General features: G+C 39.6%; 1 protein-coding gene across 2 annotated transcripts in view; it reads right to left on the reverse strand.

Moving 5' to 3' along the window:
- Positions 1-24,522, reverse strand: part of tnksa (tankyrase, TRF1-interacting ankyrin-related ADP-ribose polymerase a) — a 113,600-nt gene that overhangs the window by 22,953 nt on the left and 66,125 nt on the right. For both annotated transcript variants that reach the window (XM_085413652.1, XM_085413651.1), the window contains 10 exons: positions 21,683-21,777; positions 20,630-20,696; positions 20,179-20,365; positions 17,814-17,935; positions 17,628-17,719; positions 16,445-16,523; positions 15,369-15,540; positions 12,533-12,612; positions 7,096-7,241; positions 6,812-6,977 (listed from right to left, as the gene is read on the reverse strand). In XM_085413652.1, the coding sequence (XP_085269778.1) occupies positions 6,812-6,977; positions 7,096-7,241; positions 12,533-12,612; positions 15,369-15,540; positions 16,445-16,523; positions 17,628-17,719; positions 17,814-17,935; positions 20,179-20,365; positions 20,630-20,696; positions 21,683-21,777 (1,206 nt within the window). The remainder of the gene's footprint in view (positions 1-6,811; positions 6,978-7,095; positions 7,242-12,532; positions 12,613-15,368; positions 15,541-16,444; positions 16,524-17,627; positions 17,720-17,813; positions 17,936-20,178; positions 20,366-20,629; positions 20,697-21,682; positions 21,778-24,522) is intronic.

A 24,522-nucleotide genomic window follows, 5' to 3' on the forward strand; every position in this document is an offset into this window, starting at 1 on the left:
CCTTTCCCTCTCATGAGGTTTTTTTCTCTCCTGCTCCTCAATTTCCATTATCTCTTCACTGCTGTCACTCACTCACACTCTCATGAAAATTAGACTAGAAATAATTGGGGACATTTACATAGATACAAAAAGGGAAAAAAGATAGTCGACCTTTCAAGAACCATTATCTTTCTCATAGGAAATGCAATTTACAATTTTTCGTATCTGCTTACAAATGAAACGCTATACTAGCAGCTTATTGAAGCTCCAGTGTTCTCAAAAATGTCCAAAAACAAGCTCATTTTAGCAGGTGTGATTTTAACAAGTTGATCGCCACGGTGTAGTCTGCTAACAGGCTCAGATTGGGACATCGAATGAAATCAACTGAGCATTTAAAGTAAAATGTTGCTGGCTACATTATTACAAGTCCTTGAAGGTAAAATTGGAATTACAGCATCCAATATATGTCTGGATTTGTATGAAATATTAACTTTATTGTGTAGCTACAGGAACATTTAGAAGATTTTTTTCGTAGTTTTTTTTTCGTGAAGGCTTGGCTTAATTAAGCCACCAAAAGCTCCTGGCAAGAATCTGCTTGGTAGTCTTTGTAGACCCATGTTAAAGCACATCACACAAGTCAGAAAAGACAAAGAGCTTCTTTTAAGTGAAGTTAAATTAACTCTGAAAGAACAACAGAAACTGTTGTCTGCAGCTACTGTCTGTGATTCTTATCTCTGTTTCTTTGCCTTGTTATTTAACATCATTGTCACTGAACTTTCCAACCAATTATTATACTACCCAGTACCCCAAATAGCTAATCAGCCAATCACATGGCAGCTACTCACTACATTTAGGCATGTACACATGGTTCCGACGACCTGCTGAGGTTCAAACCAGCATCAGAGTGGGGAAGAAAGGTGATTTTGAGCGTGACATGGGTGCTGGTGCCAGACAGACTGGTCTGAATATTTCAGAAACTGCTGACCCACTGGGATTTTTCTCTTTAACAACCATCTCTATGGTTTACAGTGAATGGTCCAAAAATAGAAAATATCCAGTCAATTACCTGGACGGAAATGCTTTGTCGATACCAGAGTTCAGAGGGAAATGGCCAGACTGCTTTGAGCTGGCATAAAAGGCAACACTTACTTAAAATAACCATTCATTACAGCTAAAGTATGCAGAGGAGCGTTGAACCTTCAATGCAAGTGTCTCCTGACAGTTGAGGCTAAAACTGAGGCTATGGTTGGCACAGTTTTACCAAAATTGGATGATAGAGGAAAAAACAAGACTGCCTGATCAGATAAGTCTCAATTTCTTCTGTGACATTCAGATTGTAGGAACAGAATTTGGCATATACAACATCAAAGCAGAAATCCATCCATTCTTATATCAACAGTTCAGGCTGGTGATTTAATTGCGTGGAGGGATATTTTTTGGTGCTTTCACATTCTGACTTAAAATCCATTGAACAACCCAAGGTCAGAGGAACAGCTCTCCAGCTTCAGACATGTGACCCGAGGCTACAAATACTTGGTTTATTACAAAAGCAATCACGACTGAACAAGAGGACATCCTTAAAGAACTCAAATATCATCAAAGGAAACTCCAAGCATAAAAATGTCACAGCCTGACTGACAGTTGGTCTTTTCCAAAATGATGTTGCATATTAGCATCAGACCTTCATAACTCACTCGAGTTCACAAACTGCATGCCAAGTGCTAATGAAGTAGATTATACTTAAATTGAGCTGAAATTCATTATCCTCTCACACGTCTTCACCAACAACGATGATGCTAATGTGCATTTTGCATGTCTTACAAGACCCATTCCTCAGAAACTATCTGGGTACAGGGAGGATGCAGCGGAGTTTTAATTTGAGCAAAAATCCTGCACAAAAGCAGGATAATAGAAAGTTAACAACAAACAGAGAAGACAACGGAAAAATCTAGTGTTGAACTCCACAACAGAGAACAATCACATCCCGAGGCCTCGGCAGATTAACACCAAAGTGCGGGAACACTGTCTTACTTCTGTGCACAAGTGTGTTAAAGGGAGAGTCGAGAGTACTAACGTGTGTAAACAAGAAACGCAACAACATGCTGAAATTCGCCACTATGAGAATGCTTCTAACCAGAGTGGGAAAAACAATACGAACCTCCTACAATCAATCATCCGTTTGTGTGTCTCTAACCTCTGCCTCCAAAGCCAAAGACCAACCATGAGATCAGGGGGAAAAAAAGAAAGAAGTGTGGCCTGAGGGAGATGCTGTATCTCTGAACTCCATTTGCTTTTTGAGCTGACTGGGATTTGTCTACACACGAGTCTGTGCGAGGCTTCACACTTACAAGTGAGAAAAGCATTTCATTTGGTGCTGCATATCTAATAATGAGTCTAACGATAAAAGCAACAGCCTTTAATAAGCCGTAAAGAAAGCCTCACTTTAATATATATAGCGAGAAAAACCCCCAACAAAACATCTCTGCTGAAGAAGAAAAAAGCCTCCATCACTGAATTTACACCAGACAAAAAAAAGAACAATCACTTCTAATAAACTCCCACAAAGACAAAAGAAAACCTTATGGTGGCTGAACACAAATAAAGCTGCTGAAGCAGATGGTGTTCCTGGACATGTGCTGATCAACTGCAGCAGCACTGGTCTTAAACATCTTTACCTGGAGCTAGAGCTGCACAGCAGATGGAAAATTGAGTGAAAACAGCATAAAGTTTCTTTGTGCTTTAAGCTCAGGACGGCTTCAAATCTCAACTCACAATTCCAATAATGACATTGAAGAGCACTGAAAGTGTTCAACTGGTGTGTGATATAGAATTTCTTTCTGTATTCTGTAACCTGCAGCTCAATTACTGCAGTTTTTCCTTCAATTTCTTCTTTCATGCTATTTTTTTTTTTGGTATGTTGCCCTCATTAGTAAGGAGAAGTGTGGGGAGCAGAGGAATGAGGTGCAGTAAACATTGGGCTGGCTGGAAATAATCAAAAACTCTCTATTGATGCCTCTGCCCCCTGACCTGCTGGCCCAAGGTTTTTCCATTTAATTCGCAACTCATCCTCAGTCAAGTGAAGCTGTGAACTGCTAAAGGTCTGAACTATTGTGACGTAATATCAGTGTGTAAGAATACTTCAGCATTATCACAGTTTTATGAGCAAAGCAGCCTCTATAATTTGGCCCTAAAAACACAAGAGTGTAGACTGGTTTGGACTCTTAATCAGCAGACCACAGAGTGACCAGCTAGTGGCTAAGAACTCAATCCTCTGCTTTCCCTAATTTCAAGCAAAAGGAGCACCACAGGGAAGCGTTCTGGGTCTTCTTTCCTTCTCATACAAGGCTTAAATCTGCAGATTATGCAGCTGAGAAAGGATCAAATTGTTGGCTCCCCAAAGCCTGGGAAAGTAAAGTGCCGTTTCTCATACTTTTTTCCCTTAGTATTCACATTTAATGCTCGGTGGTAAAAGTAAACATCTTTTTTTTCTCCATTGCTTGTTTTGCTGGACACCAAACACAAAAACATTTCATAAACTGATACAGTGGGGCAAAAAAGTATTTAGTCAGCCACCGATTGTGCAAGTTCCCCCACTTAAAATGATGACAGAGGTCAGTAATTTGCACCAGAGGTACACTTCAACTGTGAGAGACAGAATGTGAAAAAAAAATCCATGAATCCACATGGTAGGATTTGTAAAGAATTTATTCGTAAATCAGGGTGGAAAATAAGTATTTGGTCACCTCAAACAAGGAAAATCTCTGGCTCTCACAGACCTGTAACGTCTTCTGTAAGAAGCTTTTCTGTCCCCCACTCGTTACCTGTATGAATGGCACCTGTTTGAACTCATCATCTGTATAAAAGACACCTGTCCACAGCCTCAAACAGTCAGACTCCAAACTCCGCCATGGCCAAGACCAAAGAGCTTTCGAAGGACACCAGGAAAAGTATTGTAGACCTGCACCAGACTGGGAAGAGTGAATCTACAATAGGCAAGCAGCTTGGTGTGAAAAAATCAACTGTGGGAGCAATCATCAGAAAATGGAAGACATACAAGACCACTGATAATCTCCCTCGATCTGGGGCTCCACGCAAGATCTCATCCTGTGGGGTCAAAATGATCATGAGAACGGTGAGCAAAGATCCCAGAACCACACGGGGGGACCTGGTGAATGACCTGCAGAGAGCTGGGACCAAAGTAACAAAGGTCACCATCAGTAACACACTACAACGGCAGGGAATCAAATCCCGCAGTGCCAGACGTGTTCCGCTGCTGAAGCCAGTGCATGTCCAGGCCAGCAGAGGATTGGGAGAATGTCATGTGGTCAGATGGAACCAAAGTAGAACTTTTTGGTATAAACTCAACTCGTCGTGTTTGGAGGAAGAAGAATACTGAGTTGCATCCCAAGAACACCATACCTACTGTGAAGCATGGGGGTGGAAACATCATGCTATGGGGCTGTTTTTCTGCCAAGGGGACAGGACGACTGATCCGTGTTAAGGACAGAATGAATGGGGCCATGTATCGTGAGATTTTGAGCCAAAACCTCCTTCCATCAGTGAGAACTTTGAAGATGAAACGAGGCTGGGTCTTCCAACATGACAATGATCCAAAACACACCGCCCGGGCAACAAAGGAGTGGCTCCGTAAGAAGCATTTGAAAGTCCTGGAGTGGCCTAGCCAGTCTCCAGACCTCAACCCCATAGAAAATCTGTGGCGGGAGTTGAAAGTCTGTGTTGCTCGGCGACAGCCCCAAAACATCACTGCTCTCGAGAAGATCTGCATGGAGGAATGGGCCAAAATACCAGCTACTGTGTGTGCAAACCTGGTAAAGACCTATAGTAAACGTTTGACCTCTGTTATTGCCAACAAAGGTTATGTTACAAAGTATTGAGTTGTATTTTTGTTATTGACCAAATACTTATTTTCCACCCTGATTTACGAATAAACTCTTTACAAATCCTACCATGTGGATTCATGGATTTTTTTTCCACATTCTGTCTCTCACAGTTGAAGTGTACCTCTGGTGCAAATTACTGACCTCTGTCATCATTTTAGGTGGGGGAACTTGCACAATCGGTGGCTGATTAAATACTTTTTTGCCCCACTGTATATGGAGAAGCGCTCATTCTTCTGGAACCAGATAATTTGAACTTTTTTGTTAGATTAATTACTTAAACAAGTTTTTATTGCAAGCGAGGTCAGTTTATTCAATATAATGCAAACCGATAAATGCCACCGCCCCAAGGAAGGAAATCATTCACCATTTCTCACACTGCACCAGGCAGTGCATATTTAGTCTGCACCTCTCTGTACTCCTGCACAGCCAGACCGACAAGCTAATTTCTCCCCAGAGCTGTCACCTTCCCTAATACTCCACACAACAGCCACTCCCCTCCACCATCACTGATACCTCTGCTGCACTGTCGCACCTCTTAGTCCCAAAGTTTTCAGTGAACACTGCTGTGTATCAGTTTCACAGCCTGACCACGACAATCTTACACTTCTTTTGTGTTTTACGCTGCTGTCTGCTCACACAACTGTGTCACTACCTCGTACAAGCTGTGTAGGACGTTTATCTCATAATTCATTGTTTTCTTTTCCATTTATTTTTAATCATCTTTTAATACTCCTAAGTACATCTGTTACAAACTACTTTATACAGTCAATATGTAATTATGAATAAAGTAATGAATTTCTCTTGTTTTTCCGTGTGCTGCGTTTACCGTGTGTGTGTGTGTGAATTCAACTGTGTTCATCTAATAATTTATGCTGCCCCATATGGCAACGGCAAAGTGGTGACGTAACCTCGTCTGGAGGTGTTTGTGATAGGAAAAACAAAAATGCATTCAGCTGTGAAACTGCAACATTTCACAGGATTCATTTAGCCTCAAAGAGATGTGACAATTCAGTGTTACACAACAGATATTTTCAGCTTTGTAATTGGATTGGTCGGAGTTGATCCCGGCTGGGTTCAAAACTCGCACAGAGCACAAGTCATACCTTTCAGTGAGTGTTTGCACCCAATTTTCCAAATGCCAATCCCGGAAAAACCTCGGCTCCATAACGTTGATTTGTACATGCTGACTTACACCCATTATTCACAAGGCATTCACAGCACCAGATGCCATTAATTGCATTAGTAACAGATGTGCTATCATTTCATTGCCAGCTCTTGCTTCCATAGACATGACTGATTTCTGAGTTTCGCTGAGCCCCGGCTCACCGCGTCTTGTAAACACTGTTTGGTGAACTTGTCTGGAGAAGGATAAAGTGCTTGTTTACAGAACATTAAAGCTGCATCAAAAATTAAATATTTCTATCCCACAGGCTTCAGTATGAAAAGGAGCAATGTGAGGTCACAGCAAATGGCACAATTAAGCCCTTCTCAGACATGGTATGTGTCACAGAAGTGGCATTCGGTCATTAAGAAATTAATGGCTCATGGCTTCATTCAGACATACCCATGGGAGAAAGTGACGGAGAGAGCTGCGGCACTCGTATGATTATTGCAACTCGAGGGCAAGCCGTTTTGCACTTGTGCCAACGACCATTCACTGGATAAACACTCCTGAACATTTAGTTCTCTCAACGGGTCTGTTGATGTTGCATTCGGGCTCAGAGAGTTGGATTTCTTTTCACATGGGCCATAAATATCAGAAACCTGACATCCAATGAGATCCAATGAAGATCTTACCACGCTTGGTGGTTCTGGAGGCGATTTCCTCCTCTAATTCAAACTTGGTGCAAAAACACTGGGCCGTCTTATCTTAAACTGAGTCTGCTTTAAATATATAGGAACATCAGCATGGTGTTAAGAAAGAGACAAACCTTAAGCAGCAGTTTGCAGATCTCGTATTTGCCCTTCGCTGCAGCTTCATGGAGCGGCGTAAACTTCCACAAGTCTGCCACGTTGACCGAGGCTCCGTGTCTGACCAGCAGCTCGGCCACCTCAAAGTGACCGTACGAACAGGCGTTATGAAGGGGAACCAGACCGCTGCAGAGGGAGACAGTCATTTTACTCCACGACTTTATTCCAAGACTCTCTGATGGGTGCCGGAAACGAACTTGGCTCAAAATTACACCAAAGTCACACCCCAACACAAGTGTCTCACCCTTTGTCCTTGGCGTGCACGTCCGCCCCATGGTGCAGGAGATACTCCACCACGGACACTCTGTTGTAGCCGGCAGCGAAGTGAAGAGGGGTAGAGTGCCGTCCCTCCAGATCTCTGCAATTCACATTCTGAGCCGTACACAGGGACTGCAGAGACACGCGGAGGAAAAAGAAGATTAAAATAATTCCAAGTCAAATTAAGGTGCAGCTCAAAAACAACCAGGATTTCTTTTGATCTTATTCCATTTTTTATTTATTCATGATTTTTTTTTAAGATTAAATGATTTCAAGAGGTTTCACAGAAATATTCATTGTTAAATTTTCTAGTACGACAGCAGGAATGTTTCCACAACCATTAGATAGAATTCCATGAGTTTTTGTGCATGTATGAGTCCTGTAAAAACAATTATAAAAACTCAGGTATTACTTAATTTCATATTATCTAATTTTATTCTTTTTGCCTGAGAATTTAGTTAATGATCGTTACAAAACTAAAGATGCTCCCCAGATGCACGAGTCTTGTAACTGTCTCTAGTTGCGCCGTGATTGGTCCAACAGAAACGTTATGTTAACATGATGTGCGAAACAGACAGAAAAAGGAACTGAAAAAAATGGTATGTGGAATTTTGGATTAGCAATAAAAACACACTGTATACTTCCGGCTAATTGCGAATAATGCTAAAAAACCTTATAATATCAATATTACTGTGTGTCTGTTCACAGTGGGTAATGCTGCTACTTTTGTTCTTTGCTGTGATTTCAAACTCAATTACACCTTAGTTCAGCAGTAAAGATGGGCTTGGTGGGGGGCTTATTTTACAGGTTTCTTCTACTATCTTGACATCTTATTTTACAGGAGATAAATTTAAATCCTGCTGGCACTAAATTCCACATTAAACTTCTCTTCAGAAGTTTTTTTTTTTTATTAGCCCCTTGAGCAGATCACGAATTCTACAAAACACGAAAAGCATGAAATAAATGTGAAAACCTGGTTAGCACACAGGAACACAGTTTAAAGAGTGGGCGATTGGTGGATTGATTCATTGGTTCCTCAAGAGAAAATATAAAATTTATTCATATTCTACATTTTATTATCAATCGGGTTATTTTGAACCTATGAAAATCGAGAGACTTTGTATGATTTTTTTTTAAACTCCTGGAAAAACAAATTGTTCAAAGCTTGAAATCTTGAAAATGGTGTCACTGCCCAAATGTTTTTGGGCTTATTCTATTTATTGTAGTATCAACAAAACTCATTCTCAAATATTTCCTCTTTTTTTTTAATGTTCCTGCCATTCTGAAAAATTAATATAATATATAATAAATCGAATGCTTGATTAAGTTTGGGTTCTGATTATAAAACCTGAGCTCACAACCAACAATTACTGCCAACATGCCTCAAATCTTCATCACATAGATGAAACAAGGTGCTCGAAACAGATTTTGGTCCATACTGATCAGATAATATCACACAGGTGCTAAGAATTATATCCCCCACACCATTATACTATCATCATAAGGCTGAGCCACTCATATAAGGATAGATGGATCCATGTTTTCATGTTGAGACTCATCAGACCGTTCTGTTGTCCAATTTTGGTGATCCTGGGTCCACTGTATCCTCAGTTTAGCTGACAGGAGTGGCACCCAGTGTGGTCTTCTGCTGTTGTGTACCATGTGCTTCGAAGTCTGACTACTTGTGCTTTCACAGATGCTCTTCTGCATAACTCAGTTGTAAAAATTAGTTACTGCTACCTTCCAATCAGCTCAAAACAGCCTGGTCTCCTCCAACATCAAAAAGGTATTTTGACCCAGAGAACTGCCAACCGTTTCTTAAATACTCAGACAAATGCTCAGAATCACTTAAATCACCTTGTTTTGCCATGCTGATGCTTGATTTGAACTTAAAAAGATTCTCTTGACCATGTCTATGTGCCTAAATGCATGCCATGTGATTGGCTGATTAGATTAGAGTTAATGAGCAGTTAAAAAGTTACAAGTAAATACAGGTTATTCATATGGCACTTGAAGAAAAGTGCTCTGAAATATAAAATTAGATATAACAATTAAAATGGGGAAAAAAAAGAACTAAACAAAAGCAAACTTTCACAGGTGGCTGTTATTTTTAAAGGCATCTATAGAGTCCATAGACCTCAAGTCCTTGGGAAGTAAGTTCCACAAGATGGGAGCCACAAACTCAAAACCATGGTCTCCTTTTGTCCTGCATACTTTTGTATCACCAACAAGCACTGATTAGCTGACATCACTGACCTATTAGTTACGTATGGATGTTGCAGTTCACTAATATCTGGAGGCATCTGATTGTGAAGTTCTCTGCAAGTGATCACCGTTGATAAGGGAAGCCAGTGTAAAGAGGACAGAATCAGTGCCACATGAGAGCTTTTAGAGGAGCCGGCGAGAAGCCTTGCAGCAAAATTCTGGAACAGCATGCTTATCAAAACCGAATGCCTATTTCAATCAGAAGAAAAAAAAAAAACCTTCTGTCAGACGGTTGGGCGACTGTTACCAGGTCTTGACATTTTAAACGTGAGTGAGCCAGATACCAATTGCAGCAGAGGGTCTCTGTGGAAATCTTATGAGATGTAAAATGTGGCCTTTATTAGGGATAAAGTCTTTGTCTTTATTTCTTTATTCATAACAATCATCATCAATAAGGGGAATAAAGCAAATACAAATACAGAAAACATCCAACTGACATTTAACAGAAATCACTAAGACTTTGACTCAGTGAGACCAACAGGAACAGTCACAAAGGTCAGGAGTTTTTTAATTAAAACCTGTGTTTGTGGACATCAAATTCTCCCACAGAGATGCAACATTAGCTCAACAGTTTCTCTTCTGCATCTCCCCTTACAGTTTATTGATAAAGGCCTCCATTCTTGCTCCATTCTAATGAAATATACTAACTTAAGGAAAACCGATCTAACTTGTCTTCAGTTTTCATTACCGACCACACTGTGGTCACAGAACCTACTGCTTTTGGCCAAAAGCAGCTAGTCCAGTTTCACATGGCTTTTCTCAGACTCCTCATTAGCGCCAAACCATAATGGAGCAATTAAAAATATTTCTGCTCCCTCAGAGCAAATAATCCCTCCGTGATCAGTGTCATTAAACACACTGAAGCTGCTAAATCAATGTCCTTCCATATCAGCTATTTCCATTTTTCTTATTAAGGCAGTATTGATTGTTAGGAGAAGAACGGGTCACTGGCTTTTCCTCTTTTAAGCCTTAAAAAATGAGCTGTTTTCAACTGTTAGACCATTGGGTTTGGAATTCATTTGGACATAAATATTTTAAGGATTTATTACTTTATCAAACACAGATGTAATATACAGTATCCAGTGTTACTGGCATGCAGCTTATCATGATGACCTTCACCCAAATGATCACAATGGCTAAAGTAAATGTAATCACTCAGTCAAACTAAAGTAAAAAAGGTAGGTAGGCACTAGGGCTGGGCCATATTATACCGTTCACGGTAATACCGGTATAATGTTAGGCAACGATAGGAAAATGAAATATCGCGATAGAATATGAGTAAAACGCGCATGCGCAGTGCCTTTGTTTTCATACGCACATGGCCGATTGTTGAGTGAAACAGATGAACCAGAATTGGTTTGTAAAAATGGTGCAACTTCAGTGATGTGGAACTGGTTTGGTGTTTGTCCGTCAGATACACGACAAAGCACATTTTTTTGCAGAACATGCAAGCGGCCGTCGTTATTGTCGTATTTGTCGGACTAAGATGCTCTTAAATCTGGGAGTAATCTGGGTCCTAAACTCCGTAAACTTCAGGTCAAACGAACACTGCAGCATCACTAAGAGTTAAAAACTGTCTAAATTCTTTCATCTTTAATAAAACGATCAGCATTGCTGCTTTACCAGGTGTAACTATGAAGTTTAACTTCCAGGCATCCATGAAAACAAAATGTATTACATTTAACGGAGTTAGAAGCTAGCAGGAAGCTAGCGGAAGTTAGCTCGCTAGTTTCGCTAGTTACCTAAACATGATATTGCATGTTCTGACTGAGAGATTTCTGAAAAAAATCAAACGTACAGCTCTGCTATCACTTCCAACATAAATGAAGACAGGAAACTAAACAGCAGTGACGTTTGTAGGGTTACTGAAGTTGGGCTAGCTGGTATATAATTATGTGCTACGTGATCGCTAGCAACACAGCTATGTTAGCATAACATAAACAGTGAAGCTGGAGGACAAACACTAACACTTTTCCACTTATAAAAGTTAACGTTAAGGTTCCTCATGGTTAGAGACAAATGCAATCGCATGGCAGGATGCTGTAAAAGGACCAAACTTCAGTCAGGAGAACAACTGAGATAATCCATCCACAATACGAGGTTAGTCATTAATATACTGCAACAACATGGGAATAGAGCAGCTGCCAGAGAATTCAACATTAATGAATCAATGGTACAGAAGTGGAGGAAGCAAGAAGAATGAGTTTAATAAAGTTTGATTTATCTGACTGCTTTGTTTCGCTTAATGTGCCTTATAATCCCGTGCACCTTATGGTCCGAAAAATACGTACTGCACACTGCAGTTTAATGTTGCAAAGCACCTCTTTTTAACTTCAGTGGATATTATACATGGTTATGCTCAGGATATGTCAGCCCATTTCTACTGGAAATGCCTTTTGGTTAAACTTTCAGCAAGGAATTTGCATTTGCACTGTTACATTTTATAAAGCTTTAATGTACATAAAAACCAGCTTCTTGTTTAAGTGAAAATAAATGATAGGTTGTCTTTTTGCGCTAGTAATGTTGTGGAGTTGTATTTTGTCTCACATCAATTATATCGTCAGTTATATCGTTATCGCAAATTTTCAAATATATATCGTGATAAATATTTTTGGCCATATCGCCCTGCTCTAGTAGGCACAGTATGAAGATAGGTGGACAAGTAGGTTGATTGATCCTTGCATTTGCCATATTTACACTGACCAGAGGCTATATATAAAAGCAAAGCTGCAGCGTACCTATGTCATTTGACAGTCAAATTGCCACCCTGCAGCAACTATGTCAGTATTTGTGGAGAGTTTCTAGGTGCTCAGACTGTGAATGAATAGGAAGACGGCAACAGATCTGTTATTTATCACTTAATCACCATATTATTACAGAGTGCCAACTTGACCCCATTTAATCCCAGACTGATGGCAGACTGACTCCACATCCATTTTTTCACAATTCACAATTCTGATGTACTGATGTTGTTTGGAAGATGGCAGCCGACTGCAAACGGTCACAGTCCTGGTCCTCATCTTCGAAGCAACCATCTCAAGCACGATTGCAGTCACAATAACTTTGGTCATGCTACAGTCTCCAGCATTTTCCTGTGATTGCAGCATAACACCCCACAGGCAACAATGTCAAATTGTCATTTTCAAAGTGTCATCTACCTTGACAGTGTCCAGGTCACCGGCTTTAGCAGCTTCGAGAAGTCTGTAGTCTACATCCGAGTTTCTCACTGGGACGTTCTCTACAGCAGCAAACACAGAAGAATCATGAAGACAGCAAAAACAGCCTTCACATGCTTTGGAAGAACATTAATGAAAGGCTGACTGTAACACAACAACATAAAGCTGGCGTTATCCTGCCGTTATTCACTTCATCCTACGTACGCACGTCAATTTACGGCCATGTTTAATGGAAGACATTGTGCACTTTAGGACGGCCGTTTCGAAAAGCTTCCAGGTGACATTTGTAAGACTTATTTTTGTTGTTTTGCTTGTTCTTTGATAATTGCAATGCAGTGCAAACCAACAGGAAACAAAAGTAACATATTAGGCCTTTATGAGAGTGTGTGTCTACTGGTTGCTGCAGATAAACCGACTGTGGTGACACAGCTGCTACAATTAAGGCAGCTACAGATGCCGTATTCAATTCACTCGCTGTCATTTAAAAGACAAATCAGTAGTTATGCATAGGGCTAGAGGATGAGATACAACATAAATCTAGATTTCCAGAGTTGCCTCAGAAGCAACTAAACACACAATATTTTCTATGAGATAACCGTGTGCTGTGAATCTTCATTGGTCGTGCAGTCATTGTCAGTTTAAAGAAAAGCTTTAGACCATTTTTTGTCCCAATTTCCTCCACTCGGTGAAATCAGAAGCTTTACATTCTTCGAATTTCTGCTTTTTTTGCTTTGTCCTTGCTTTCATTTCATTTAAAATGTGTAAGCTCGACCTGTAATTGAAACAGGCCTGTGAAGCCAAGTTTGAATGTTACAATTACAGATTAGAATTGACAATTTTTGCTTTTTATCTGCTGCAGAGATGACTGTAAGATTTTTTTTTTCCATATATTTTTATTGAAATTTTTTATAGTACAATACAAACAAATGTTGAACACCCTCACATTCACACATCCATCCATACATCAAACCTGCCTACATCACATTCAAATGTAGAAATGAGCATAGTTCTCACAGCAATACAAAAATACAATGGGTTAGGATAGACAAGATTCTCCCCTCCTGTCCTTCTTCTTTTCCTTTTTGTTCATAAATGTCCTTCACCTCCACTCCCTAAAATAGTCATATATGGCTTCCACATATTCACAAAGTCCCATTGTTTGCCCTTGGCAATATATGTCAGTCTTTCCAGGCCTAGAGAGATTGCAATTTCCTTCTTCCAGAGTCCCATGGAGGGAGCATCCATACTCTTCCAACATAGCGCAATGGCTCTTCTGGCTTGAAGTAGTCCGTAGTCCAGTAATTTAGTTTTTTTCCCCGATTGCTTAAATTCCCTTGGATATATTCCAAGTACACAGAGTTTTCCTATTAAAGGGATTTTTACCTTAAACACTTCAGACAGATATTTGATAACATCTTTCCAAAAGTCCTGGATTTTAGGACACTCCCATAGACAATGAAGAAGAGTTCCTTTTTCAACTAGACATTTAGTACAGATGTCCGGAATATCATTGGACATATGATGAAGCTTGACAGGTGTTATATAGGTTCTCATGAGCCATTTATATTGCAGTAGTTTAGCGACTGTAAGATTATTATTCCATTATTCCATCTTAAATCACTGCAGGTGTTCTCCTTTCACTTATGGTCCAAAATGTGGAGGTATAAAATTATATATAGCTTCATATATCAAAAAAAATTTCCAGACATTTATTAATTATTATTATTACTTAAAACGAAAAAACTGGAAAATATACTAAATATGTTAGCTAGCCAATATGCAGACTTTTTTCTGTTTTTTTTGTTGTTTTTAAATGTATCAGCCTGAAATTACAGATATTGATTCAAATTTATGACGGAAAAGTCCAGTGAAAATTTCAGGCTTTTATCGTAATTTGACTTACTTATGTTAAAATACTGCCTCATATTCCAATATGCGAGAAAAGGCCTGAAGGTATGTGGACAGGCCTTTTTGATACACATTTCAAAGCAATCATAATATGTCCAGAGTTTGGACCGTAGTATATTTTATGGAAAATAAGTAGAGCAGAAAAATTTCTAAAGATTTGATGACGAATCAGAGACGTTCAGCAGTGCAAGCCCCACTTTCAGGTAGGCTAATTCACCCCAAACCGGGTCTTTACAAAGGTTCTTAGTGCCTGTGGAAAATTCCTGCTTTAAGGGGACTCGAGTACTTATGTAATAACTGATGGATTTCGTGTCCAGCTTAATATAAAGAATGTGGAGCTGTACAGACCAATAAGTGGTTTGGTCTAGTTTTATTTGTGGGCTTTAATTCTTTCCCCGATGAAGACGACATCTGACAACTTCTTCTGTATCCATAAAGATGAGCTTTGGTAGTTCAGAATACATCAATAAAGATGTGCTTTGACGAATATTGGAATATTTTTCAGTTTTCCCAAATGTAGCTGCACAAGCAGAGCCCATCCTCACTAAATCCTGATGCAGTCATTTTGTTCTATAAGCAAGCCTGAAATATGAATGAAACCACTGAATTCAGAAAAGAGCTTCAAGGGTTAGGCCCCCATTAAAAACTGATTTCCTTTAACCTGGAAACCCTGGAGTTAGATACCGTGATGCCAAGTTTCTTCCAGATCTGAGCAGGTGAGTTGGCTCACTCTGCGTTAAAATCTGCGCCTTCAGTCTGAAAATATCAATATTGGCCTTCACAAAAACAATTCCAGTTAATCCCACTATTTGCAACTGGTGCATAGCAACCAAAACACATCACCTACGCTTCTACACGCACAGCCACCCACCCACTCAGCAGCCCCCACAGAAACAAACGGGTGGCCTACCGTTGAGTATTTGCTGAACAGCTTCGTTTCCCATTTGAGCAGCGGTGAAGCCCTGCAGCGACACCAGCGAGGCGTCTGCCCCGTATCCTAGCAACAGCCTACAGGTCTGAAGGTGGCCTGCCAATGCCGCACGATGCAATGCCGTCTGACCCAGTGTGTCCAGGGCATTCACCTGCAAGAACAAAGACCTCAGAATAATGATTCAGAAAGGACGTCTGCAGTTACAGTCATTCAAAAAAATATCTGAATCTGTAATTTTATGACTCTCCTATTACTGATGAAGTGCTTACTAATAATAATGTTCCAAATAAGGTCAGCTCGTTTCCAAATGAGACACTAATAAACAACTGTACGTTAACCTCATCTCACAAAAGGTCCAGAAAAATATACAAAAACAAGACTTTTTTTGGTTTAATTATTGAAATATGTAAACAAATATGATAATGTTGACACAATTATGTGACAAGCCTCAGCACAACTGAATAACAAAACATGCCACAACAACCTTGGATCTTATTTGTGGGATTCAGGGTGAAATAATAAAGGGTGCAATATTATTCTGTGCATTGCAACAGAGTCAGTTGTATGAAAATGAGAAACTATTCATAGATAAAAATGTTTTTGAGCAATACAGCAAATCAAGGTGCATCATCACACTGATGCACACAAATATACCATTGAGCGCCTTGATTGTAGAGCATTCTCACAGTGACGCAACCACAAGTGCTGCTTAAAATCCAGTTCTTTCTCCAAACTGAATTCACAATGTATGACTGCTGAATAAAAATGCCATCTTTAGAAAAATACCATTGTTTTGAGGGTCTCACACCAGAATGTTCAGTTTGCAGAAACATTTACCCAAAACTTTGGGCAGTAACACAGTAAAATGCTTCTTTTTAGAATTTTTTTTTTGTGGTGATTAGTGTGAAAAACAGCATTTTCAGCCACCAAACATTAGAAACTCACCGATCCTTTCTAACATTACCGGTGAACAACCACGAAATTAAAGCACTTTGAAATTGGATGATTCTTTTTGATACACTCTCTATACATGGAGGAAGAGGAGTAAGACATACCTTTGCCCCATGTTTCTGTAGCACCTCCATGATGTCATTATGCGCCCGCTCAGCTGCCACGTGAAGAGGAGTCATGAAACTACAGAGGGGAGGGAAGAGCATTAGGAAATAAATATAACTGCTCAACTTTAGATCGTTCAGATTGCTTGTAAAACAGAATGCAGTGCCCAAACGTTCTCAGAATGAGGTTGGATATTATCACGAGTCATCAACCCTGAGATGAAGTCAGCACTGTTTTTGCACTCCATGTACTATAGTACTGCATTTTTTCTGGGTTAAAAAACATAACAGAAATTTACAGAATCACCTATTCAGCAATGCGTTTATTCTAATTTCACTATAAGGTATCTATATGTATGTATTTATATATATATGATACATTCGTATGACATCATTTGTTGCATGGCCCGCTATCATTGTAAATGTAATAGCTTCAGTCCCACTGCTGTAAGGGCAGCTGGACTGGAGAGCCCAACATGTGAAGAGGCCCATTTCTAAGAAATTTCCAAAGAGAAAGCAGTGAATCACCAAGCCCACTGACCAAATCAGTTCTCATTTGTCACTAAGTACATCACTTCAGCTTAGCAGTACTTTATTCTTATACCTCACTTAGAAAGCTATTAAAGTGGATTCCTGTACTCTTCCTGGTTTCTGTCATGCAAATATACTGTTACAAGTGGTCACTGTTACTAAGCATGGTCAGTCAATCACACTTAATCAGGAGCCAGTCTATTTTGAACAGAAAACGTATCATAATCAAAAGGATTATTGAGATCTATGAATCAGGAAAGCCACCTAAGCCATCTTAGAAAAGTCCAAAAATGAAAATATGGAGCTGGAAATAAACATAATAGGTCACATTTTATGCTTTAAATGCTGGAATTATTCAGGATAGTTTTGTACTGAGCTGAAGCCCGAGGCTGGCAGCAGACTGAGCGTCTGAAGAGCGGACGATTTCTGTCGCCGCTGATTGTCAGGTCGTGTGAACAACGGTGCATTCACCTACTGAAGTGTCTCTGAGCAGTGATGCAACCACTTTGCCTTGCAATGGCAATTCACATCAGCAAAGTGATTTGTGTTGTTCACCTCTAACATAAATCCACTGCTGGAGTCACCTTGACAAACATATAATGCTCTCACTTTATGTTTATGAGCTGTGCATGCAGCGGAAAACAACACTCACTCTTTATTCTTCTCGTTGACGTTGGCACCTTTCCTCAGCAGCAGCTCGGTCACCTGCTTCCTTTTGGGGTGAGGCGACGCTACTGCACAATGCTAACAAACGCACATAAAGCACACATGGACACGTCATCTCAACACGTCTGCACCAATATAAGAGCCAGTGTTTTAAAATGCATCCAAATCTTACCAGGGCAGTTTCGTGTGTGTGTGGGTGTTTAAAGTTGATGATCTCCAATGCCAGGGTCTTCTTAGCCTTGGCCATGTCAGCTTCTCGAGCAGCTTGAAGCAGCGAGTGGCCCTTAAACTCATCTGAAGACACGCGCACAGAAAATGTCAAATTTTTTAGAAAGAAAGCAGCTTCAGTTGTCATTGTGAGGTTTCCTACGAAACAAAAGGCTGCAAATGATGTAGCTTGCCACCCAAAAACTGAATTATGAAGTTCTCAGCCACTGTTACAATATATTATTCTACTTGCAATGACCCTGCAGCATAACAATACTTCAGAAAGATAATTTCATTTTTTTCCCCAACCAGAGAGCTAATGACATATGATGCAACAGTCTCTGTGGTGGAGTTGGAGCGGAAAAAAGCGATTATTCCCCCGAGGTCTGGAAATTACAAACAACAAACTATTTTGCTTCAGAAGCATTTCAGGCTGAATAAAAGGAGCCCGTCCTATCTACGGACCGAGCCAACAGCATTCATGCATTTCTAATCAGACGTTGAGATAAATGGCGCAATCTTCAAGGGCACGTGGTTAAGAAAGAAAAAAAATTAAAGACGTAAAGTACAGCTGATGGAAGAGAAACAGTAGCGAGTTATGACATTTTTGTTCTGCAAAACCCAAATGAATTTTTCATAGTTGCTGGTCAGAAATACACAGAAATAATTTATTCAGAGAAAGAAGAAAAACACGAGATGAACTACACGTTTGCTCTTTGTATATGTAACCATATCTATAAACTGCTAAGAAAAGATGGACAGAGCCACTGGTTTGTCTCATTTTGAAACCATTTTTAGCGGTGTGTTTGTTGCCATCCTGTTTTATTTTCCTTTTCTGCTGTTTTCTGGACCCTGAGGCAAGGTGCAGGCATACAAATATCAATAATTAGTACCAAATAAAGCGTAACACACATTATTTGTCAGCTTAAATTAAAACAAAAGCTCCAAAAGGCACGGACACCGTAAGTATAACTGGGAAGCTCCGTAACTTATGGGAAGCTTAGCAGATAGTAAGTTGAACACTTAAGTGCCATAAACTGAAGTTCCTGGATTGGTTCACTTTAAAGTAGCTTCAAAAGCAAGGCGATCCAAGTAGATTTGCCCAACTTGAGCACATTAATGTTTTTATAGTAAGTTTTCCCCTTCATATCAACTGTACTTTGTAAGCTACTAACCAACTGGCTTAAAAAATATATCTGGAGCTGGCAACATCAGATCTGTCCAGGAAGTCTTTGTTTTTATATTTTTATATTCCTGTGATGAGTCTGCAGCAAACGCCCAACTGAGATGCGTTTTCGACAACATAGAATCTTCAAAAACGAACCGTCATCCCGCAGTTGTGAAAACATTTCTGATGGCTTATGATTCGCGTGGCATTTGATTTTTGTTTTGATCTGCTTCATTACAGAGATGAGGCAACAAGTGCAGCGAAAGAAAAAGAGAGCTGACCCACTAATTAACTCGAGTTGCAGAGGGCTTTCTGGCAAAAACAAAGGATTATCCAACCTTTTTACTCTGTGGTGGCTGCGTCCTGAAAGTACGATGAAAATTAACTTAATTATGGTGTAGTCTCTAATTAATTAATACATCACGGATCTCTAGTCAAATATTAGTTGCAGTGTAATGCGAACCGAACTAATATTACAAAGAAAACAGCTAATTTCATAAAGGACACGAGTATATAAGCAGATTATTTACATATTATAATATAGTGAATAAACCAAAATAAAAAAAAGAAACTAATTTAAAATCAGTAAGCTTGTTTGTGGAAATTTAAAGTAAAGAGTTCATGTTAAAACACAAATTGTGTAGTCCAGGTTCAAGGCATTTTTTTATAATGAAAAATACATTTTAAAGTCAGGGATTGGATTAATGCACCCTGAAAACATGAATAAACACAATAAAATGTTTTATATAGCCGAGGAAATCTGTAATAATTCGAACCGTGGATGACTTTAGGGATGGGAATCGAGTCCAATTGCCATCCCTAGCTGACTTTCATGTTTTTTTAATCTGTGGCTTTTCCACTAGTCAAGTCCACATGAAGAAACAGGTGAATATGAGGCTCTTTCAAGAAATAATTCTACATCAGACTGCTGGCTATCAAAATAATCATATCAATCTCTCTGTTGTACTAATAATCCCTTTGTAATCCCCTGTCAAAAAAAAAGAAAAGAAAAAAAAGATTGAGACTCCCATGTTCAAAATAATTTCAAATCAGCTGTTCCAAACATAGCCCGTGTAAATATGCCCTTTCTAAAACAAACAGACTCATTTAGCCGTGCTGTACTCTGCAGCTGCACTTTATGTAAATTAAGAGTCACACTCACATGTAAGTCTCTCCTTCAGCTCGGGAGTGGGTGCCATGTCCACAGAGCTTTTGCTGTGGCAGTTGAGCAGGGTCGGGTCAGCCCCGTGGCTCAGCAGCAGAGAGCACACCTCCACTCGGTTTTTAGACGCCGCTTCATGTAGAGGGGTGAACTGCCACAGATCCATGGCGTTCACACAGGCTCCGTGCTGGCGAAGGAAAAAAATAGCGGAAGAAAAAAAAAAAAAAAAAAAAAAGTACAGAGGAGATTACTGACAGCAGTTTTATCATTATTGATTCTGGATTGCTCAAAAGGGAATGATGCCATCGGCTCTGGCGCATGTGTACAATGAATGTGTCACGTTTTTAATGAACTAACAAAGCAGGTCTTAGGAGGTCATTTATAGCTTCTTATTATGAATTATGTCCACCGACCCAGTATATTCAGAAACAGGATGTATGTGTGTTTGTACCTTTAGCAGCAGCTCAGTAACTTCATAGTGTCCATAAGAGCAGGCGTTATGAAGCGGCACCAGACCCCTGGAAAAAAAACAAAAAACCCAGAAGACTTCTCATTACAAACAAACATCAGTGTTAACAATTCTAAATACACACAAAATGTGTGCTGAGTCCAACAATGTGACACTTACACTAACATGCTGATGTTCAGTAAAAATACCATTTACCACATTTGATATCTTGGTCACATTGGCACGGTGACATCCTGCTAATCAGTGTTACACATCGAGTGCCTCAGATGTCAACATCATAGCGGCACTACATAAAAGGTTGAGGGTGTCTCACAGCTTTCTCACACAGAGCCCACGGTAGCAGACGTGCTCTCGCTACTGGATAATAAGTTTGGTTTTGTGGAAAGTGCAGCAGGCAATGACACTCATTCATCTACTTTGCTTAGACTGTTTGAACTGAGGACCATTTAAAGTCCAGTCCAGCTCTACTGCACATGTGCATTCTCGTGTCCACCTCGATCAGGTGAGATCTAAGTACCTTCAGGATTGGAGTCTATAAGGGGAAAAAACGTAAATGACATTTGACAACCTCCCCCGCACCCCTAGTGACAAGTTTTGACATCTCAGTTTACATCAATAAGTCGTGGTTTGACAGCTATTCGAATGGTTTCCAGGTTTTTTGTGTGGCTGCATAAGCAGAGACCACCCTCACTAACTTTTTATGCACGTCCAGTCATTTTAGTCTATAAGCAGGCCTGAAATATGACAGAAACTGCAGAAAAGAGCTTCAAGGGCTTCTGCAGAATGCAGTGCATCATACTCTGTGCACGCCAACAACAGAATGTGTATATATCCCCACCTAAATCTTATGATCCAATGAGATGGATTAAGGAGTCTCATCCTACTGGCTATAGCAAAATCTCATAATTATGTCTCATAAATAGCAGTGTAGTTATGATGTGTTACCATTAAGATGTTTAGTTTTTAAGAAAATCCTGAATTCAAGTGCCTTTTCCCCCCCACTTACACTCCCCTTGTCGTTTTCTCTGTACATACCCTTTGTCCTTGGCGTGAACATCTGCTCCATGCTGTAGTAACAACTGAACTATCCTCACCCTGTTGTATCCTGCTGCCAGGTGCAGCGGAGTGGACTAAAAAGGCAGACCCACAGAAACAGAGAGAGAGAGAAAGAAGGACAAATAAAAGCAAGAAGAGAGAACGAGGAGTCAAAGAGTGGGAGGGGAAAAAAAGACAGACAGAAAAATAAATGTTAGCCCACATGTTCGCTCCGCAGTGTGACAGCCTATCATCAAGACTTCATAACCATCATTCCTGTTTATGTATGTGTGGGTATGTTTTCACTGAGCATCTTACAGTCTTAAGGTAAGGCTTCGCAAGAAGAAATGGGCTGTAGCAGTCTGCCTATAATTTCCTCCATAACACTGATGAAAAGCTGCAGTTCTGAATGCATTAAGATCTGACTGAGATGAGATGGCTTTAGCTCTTCGTGCAGCACTACAGTCTTTCAGCAAAGGCCATTCTTCCTGAAAGCTCGAGTGAAACGCAGACTGGTGCCGAAATGTTGCGGCAGCAAGAATGTTCCCATTATTCAGTCAAATTGAACTTGTTACAGGGAAAAAAGTAATAGAAAACCTGCCTCTATGTCATGATATAAAAGCCATTTCGCAGAACTGGATGTGCTACAGAGCAAAGTGTGAATGGACGTTGGATTAAAGCTACTAGATGCAGTAGGCTGATATAAAAATGACATATATATACACACACATAGATATATACATACACATACATACATACACCTATATATATATAATATATATATTTATAAAAAAAAAAAACTTTTTTAGAGCAAACACTGAGATCACAAGAAATGTGTTAAATCTTGAGCAGCTCTACAAGCTTAATGTCCAAGTTTAACAAAGTCCCTTTCACACATGGTACCTGACTTCCAAATCCTTTGGATGCTTTGTGGTCATTTTCTTTATAGACAGGAATAAATCAAAATTCTTCAAAGCTGAATACTGATGTTTTCTTTAAAACCAACATACACCTTGCTACTAGAAAAGGTATATTATTCATGGGCCATAAGGTCAGTAAACTCAAAACAACATATTTTCCACTTTTACCTCCAGTAGAATCTAGAAATCAATCCAATGCTCTCACAAATCTGCTCTGCTATTAATCAGGCTGTGTCAATACCATACTCTCAGTTTCGCAGTCAGTTTGTAACATGGCACATTATCATGCTGGAAGCAGCCACCAGAATATAAGTACACTGTGATCTTAAAGAGCTGGTCAGCAACAATACTCTGGTAGGTGGTGGTGTTTAAATGATGCTCAGTTCGTACCAAGGGGCCCAACGTGTGCCAAGAAAATATACCTCCATATCATTACACCACCACCAGCCTGGACTGTAGATACAAGGCAGGCTGACTCCATGCTTTCATGTTGTTTACACCAAATTCTAACTCTACCATCTTAATGTGACAGCAGAAGCTGAGACTCATGAGACCAAGCAATGTTTTTCCAGTTCTCTATTGTCCAAATTTGGTGGGCCTGTGCAAATTGCAGCCTAGTTTACTGTTCTTAACTTACAGGACTGGCACACAGTGTGGTCTTCTGCTGCTGTAATCCATCTACCTAAAGGTTCTATATGCTGTGCATTTAACAAAACCTCTTCTGCATACTTTGGTTATAACAAGCAGCTTTATTGTTATTGTTGCAGTCCTGCCACTTTCCTCTGACACTTTGCGAAACAGGCTGAAAGAATAAATAGATAATCTTGAAGGGATGCAGTTCTGATTGGGTAAAATTGGTTCATGATTACCATCCCACGTTTATGTTTATGTCTTTTTTTCCCATCTGTGTTTCTGATGAACAATGCTTGGTATCTTATTTTAGCATGGCAGATGACTCAGATTACAGTTACACTTGAAAGCCTTGGGCACCACTGCAATAGTGAGGTATTGGGGGAAACACAACACTTACACACATTGTTAAATTGTTAAAAAATGATCACCATAGTTGTTTAAATTATAGCAGAATGGAGTCAGCAGGAGGGCTTCAAAGCACAATTAAAATTCTGATATTTTATTATCAAGTCTAAAATTACTTGGAAACCAATATTTCTTTTTTTTTAATTAATCTAATAAATGTAGGTTTGGATTTTTTTTTAAATAATAAAAACCTTCATTTAGAAACTGCATTTTGTGTTTACTTGTGTTATCTTTGACTAGTTAGTTTGATGATATGAAACTTTTAAACATTCCAAAAAATTAAAAATCAAGAAGCAGACAAACACTTTTTCACACCATTGTACAAGTGTTCCCAATTGTGAGTGAGGCCAAACAGCTTTGCCTATATAATTTACTCCTTAACCAACTAATCTTTGCAGTGTCACTGGAACAAATTCTCTGCTCTCACTGAAGTCTGTTTAGAGTAAAATCTATGGATTATCCAGATTAGCCCAAACACAGTTTTTGGAAAAAGTTTGGCATTTCTTGGAATAAAACACTTATCACAGATTCTTCCATTGTATGATATACATCTCAAAAATGCTGCTATGCATGGTAAGAGGAACACCATCCTCCCACTACAACTAGAATGATTTGTTTGAAGCAATCCATAAAGTGCATTTGGAAACTGTAATAGGCAATCTGAACATTAGAGTGGCTGGCGGTTCATCATGTGGTATTTTACTCAAAGAATGAACAACTCTATATGGAAATTGTATAAATGTAAGCTGACAATGTGAATAAAGAAAATGTCAAAATGACTATAAGATAGCCTCATGTGGTCAACAGGCCTTCAACTCTCTTCTCAAGCCTGCTCACTTATGCATGTGGCAAACATATTACAGACAAGGTAGAAAGGCAGCA

The sequence above is a fragment of the Rhamphochromis longiceps genome, linkage group LG7 (genome assembly GCF_057381845.1).
Source record: "Rhamphochromis longiceps isolate RC_006_pf linkage group LG7, R_longiceps_female_GT1.1, whole genome shotgun sequence".
Taxonomy (NCBI): domain Eukaryota; kingdom Metazoa; phylum Chordata; class Actinopteri; order Cichliformes; family Cichlidae; genus Rhamphochromis; species Rhamphochromis longiceps.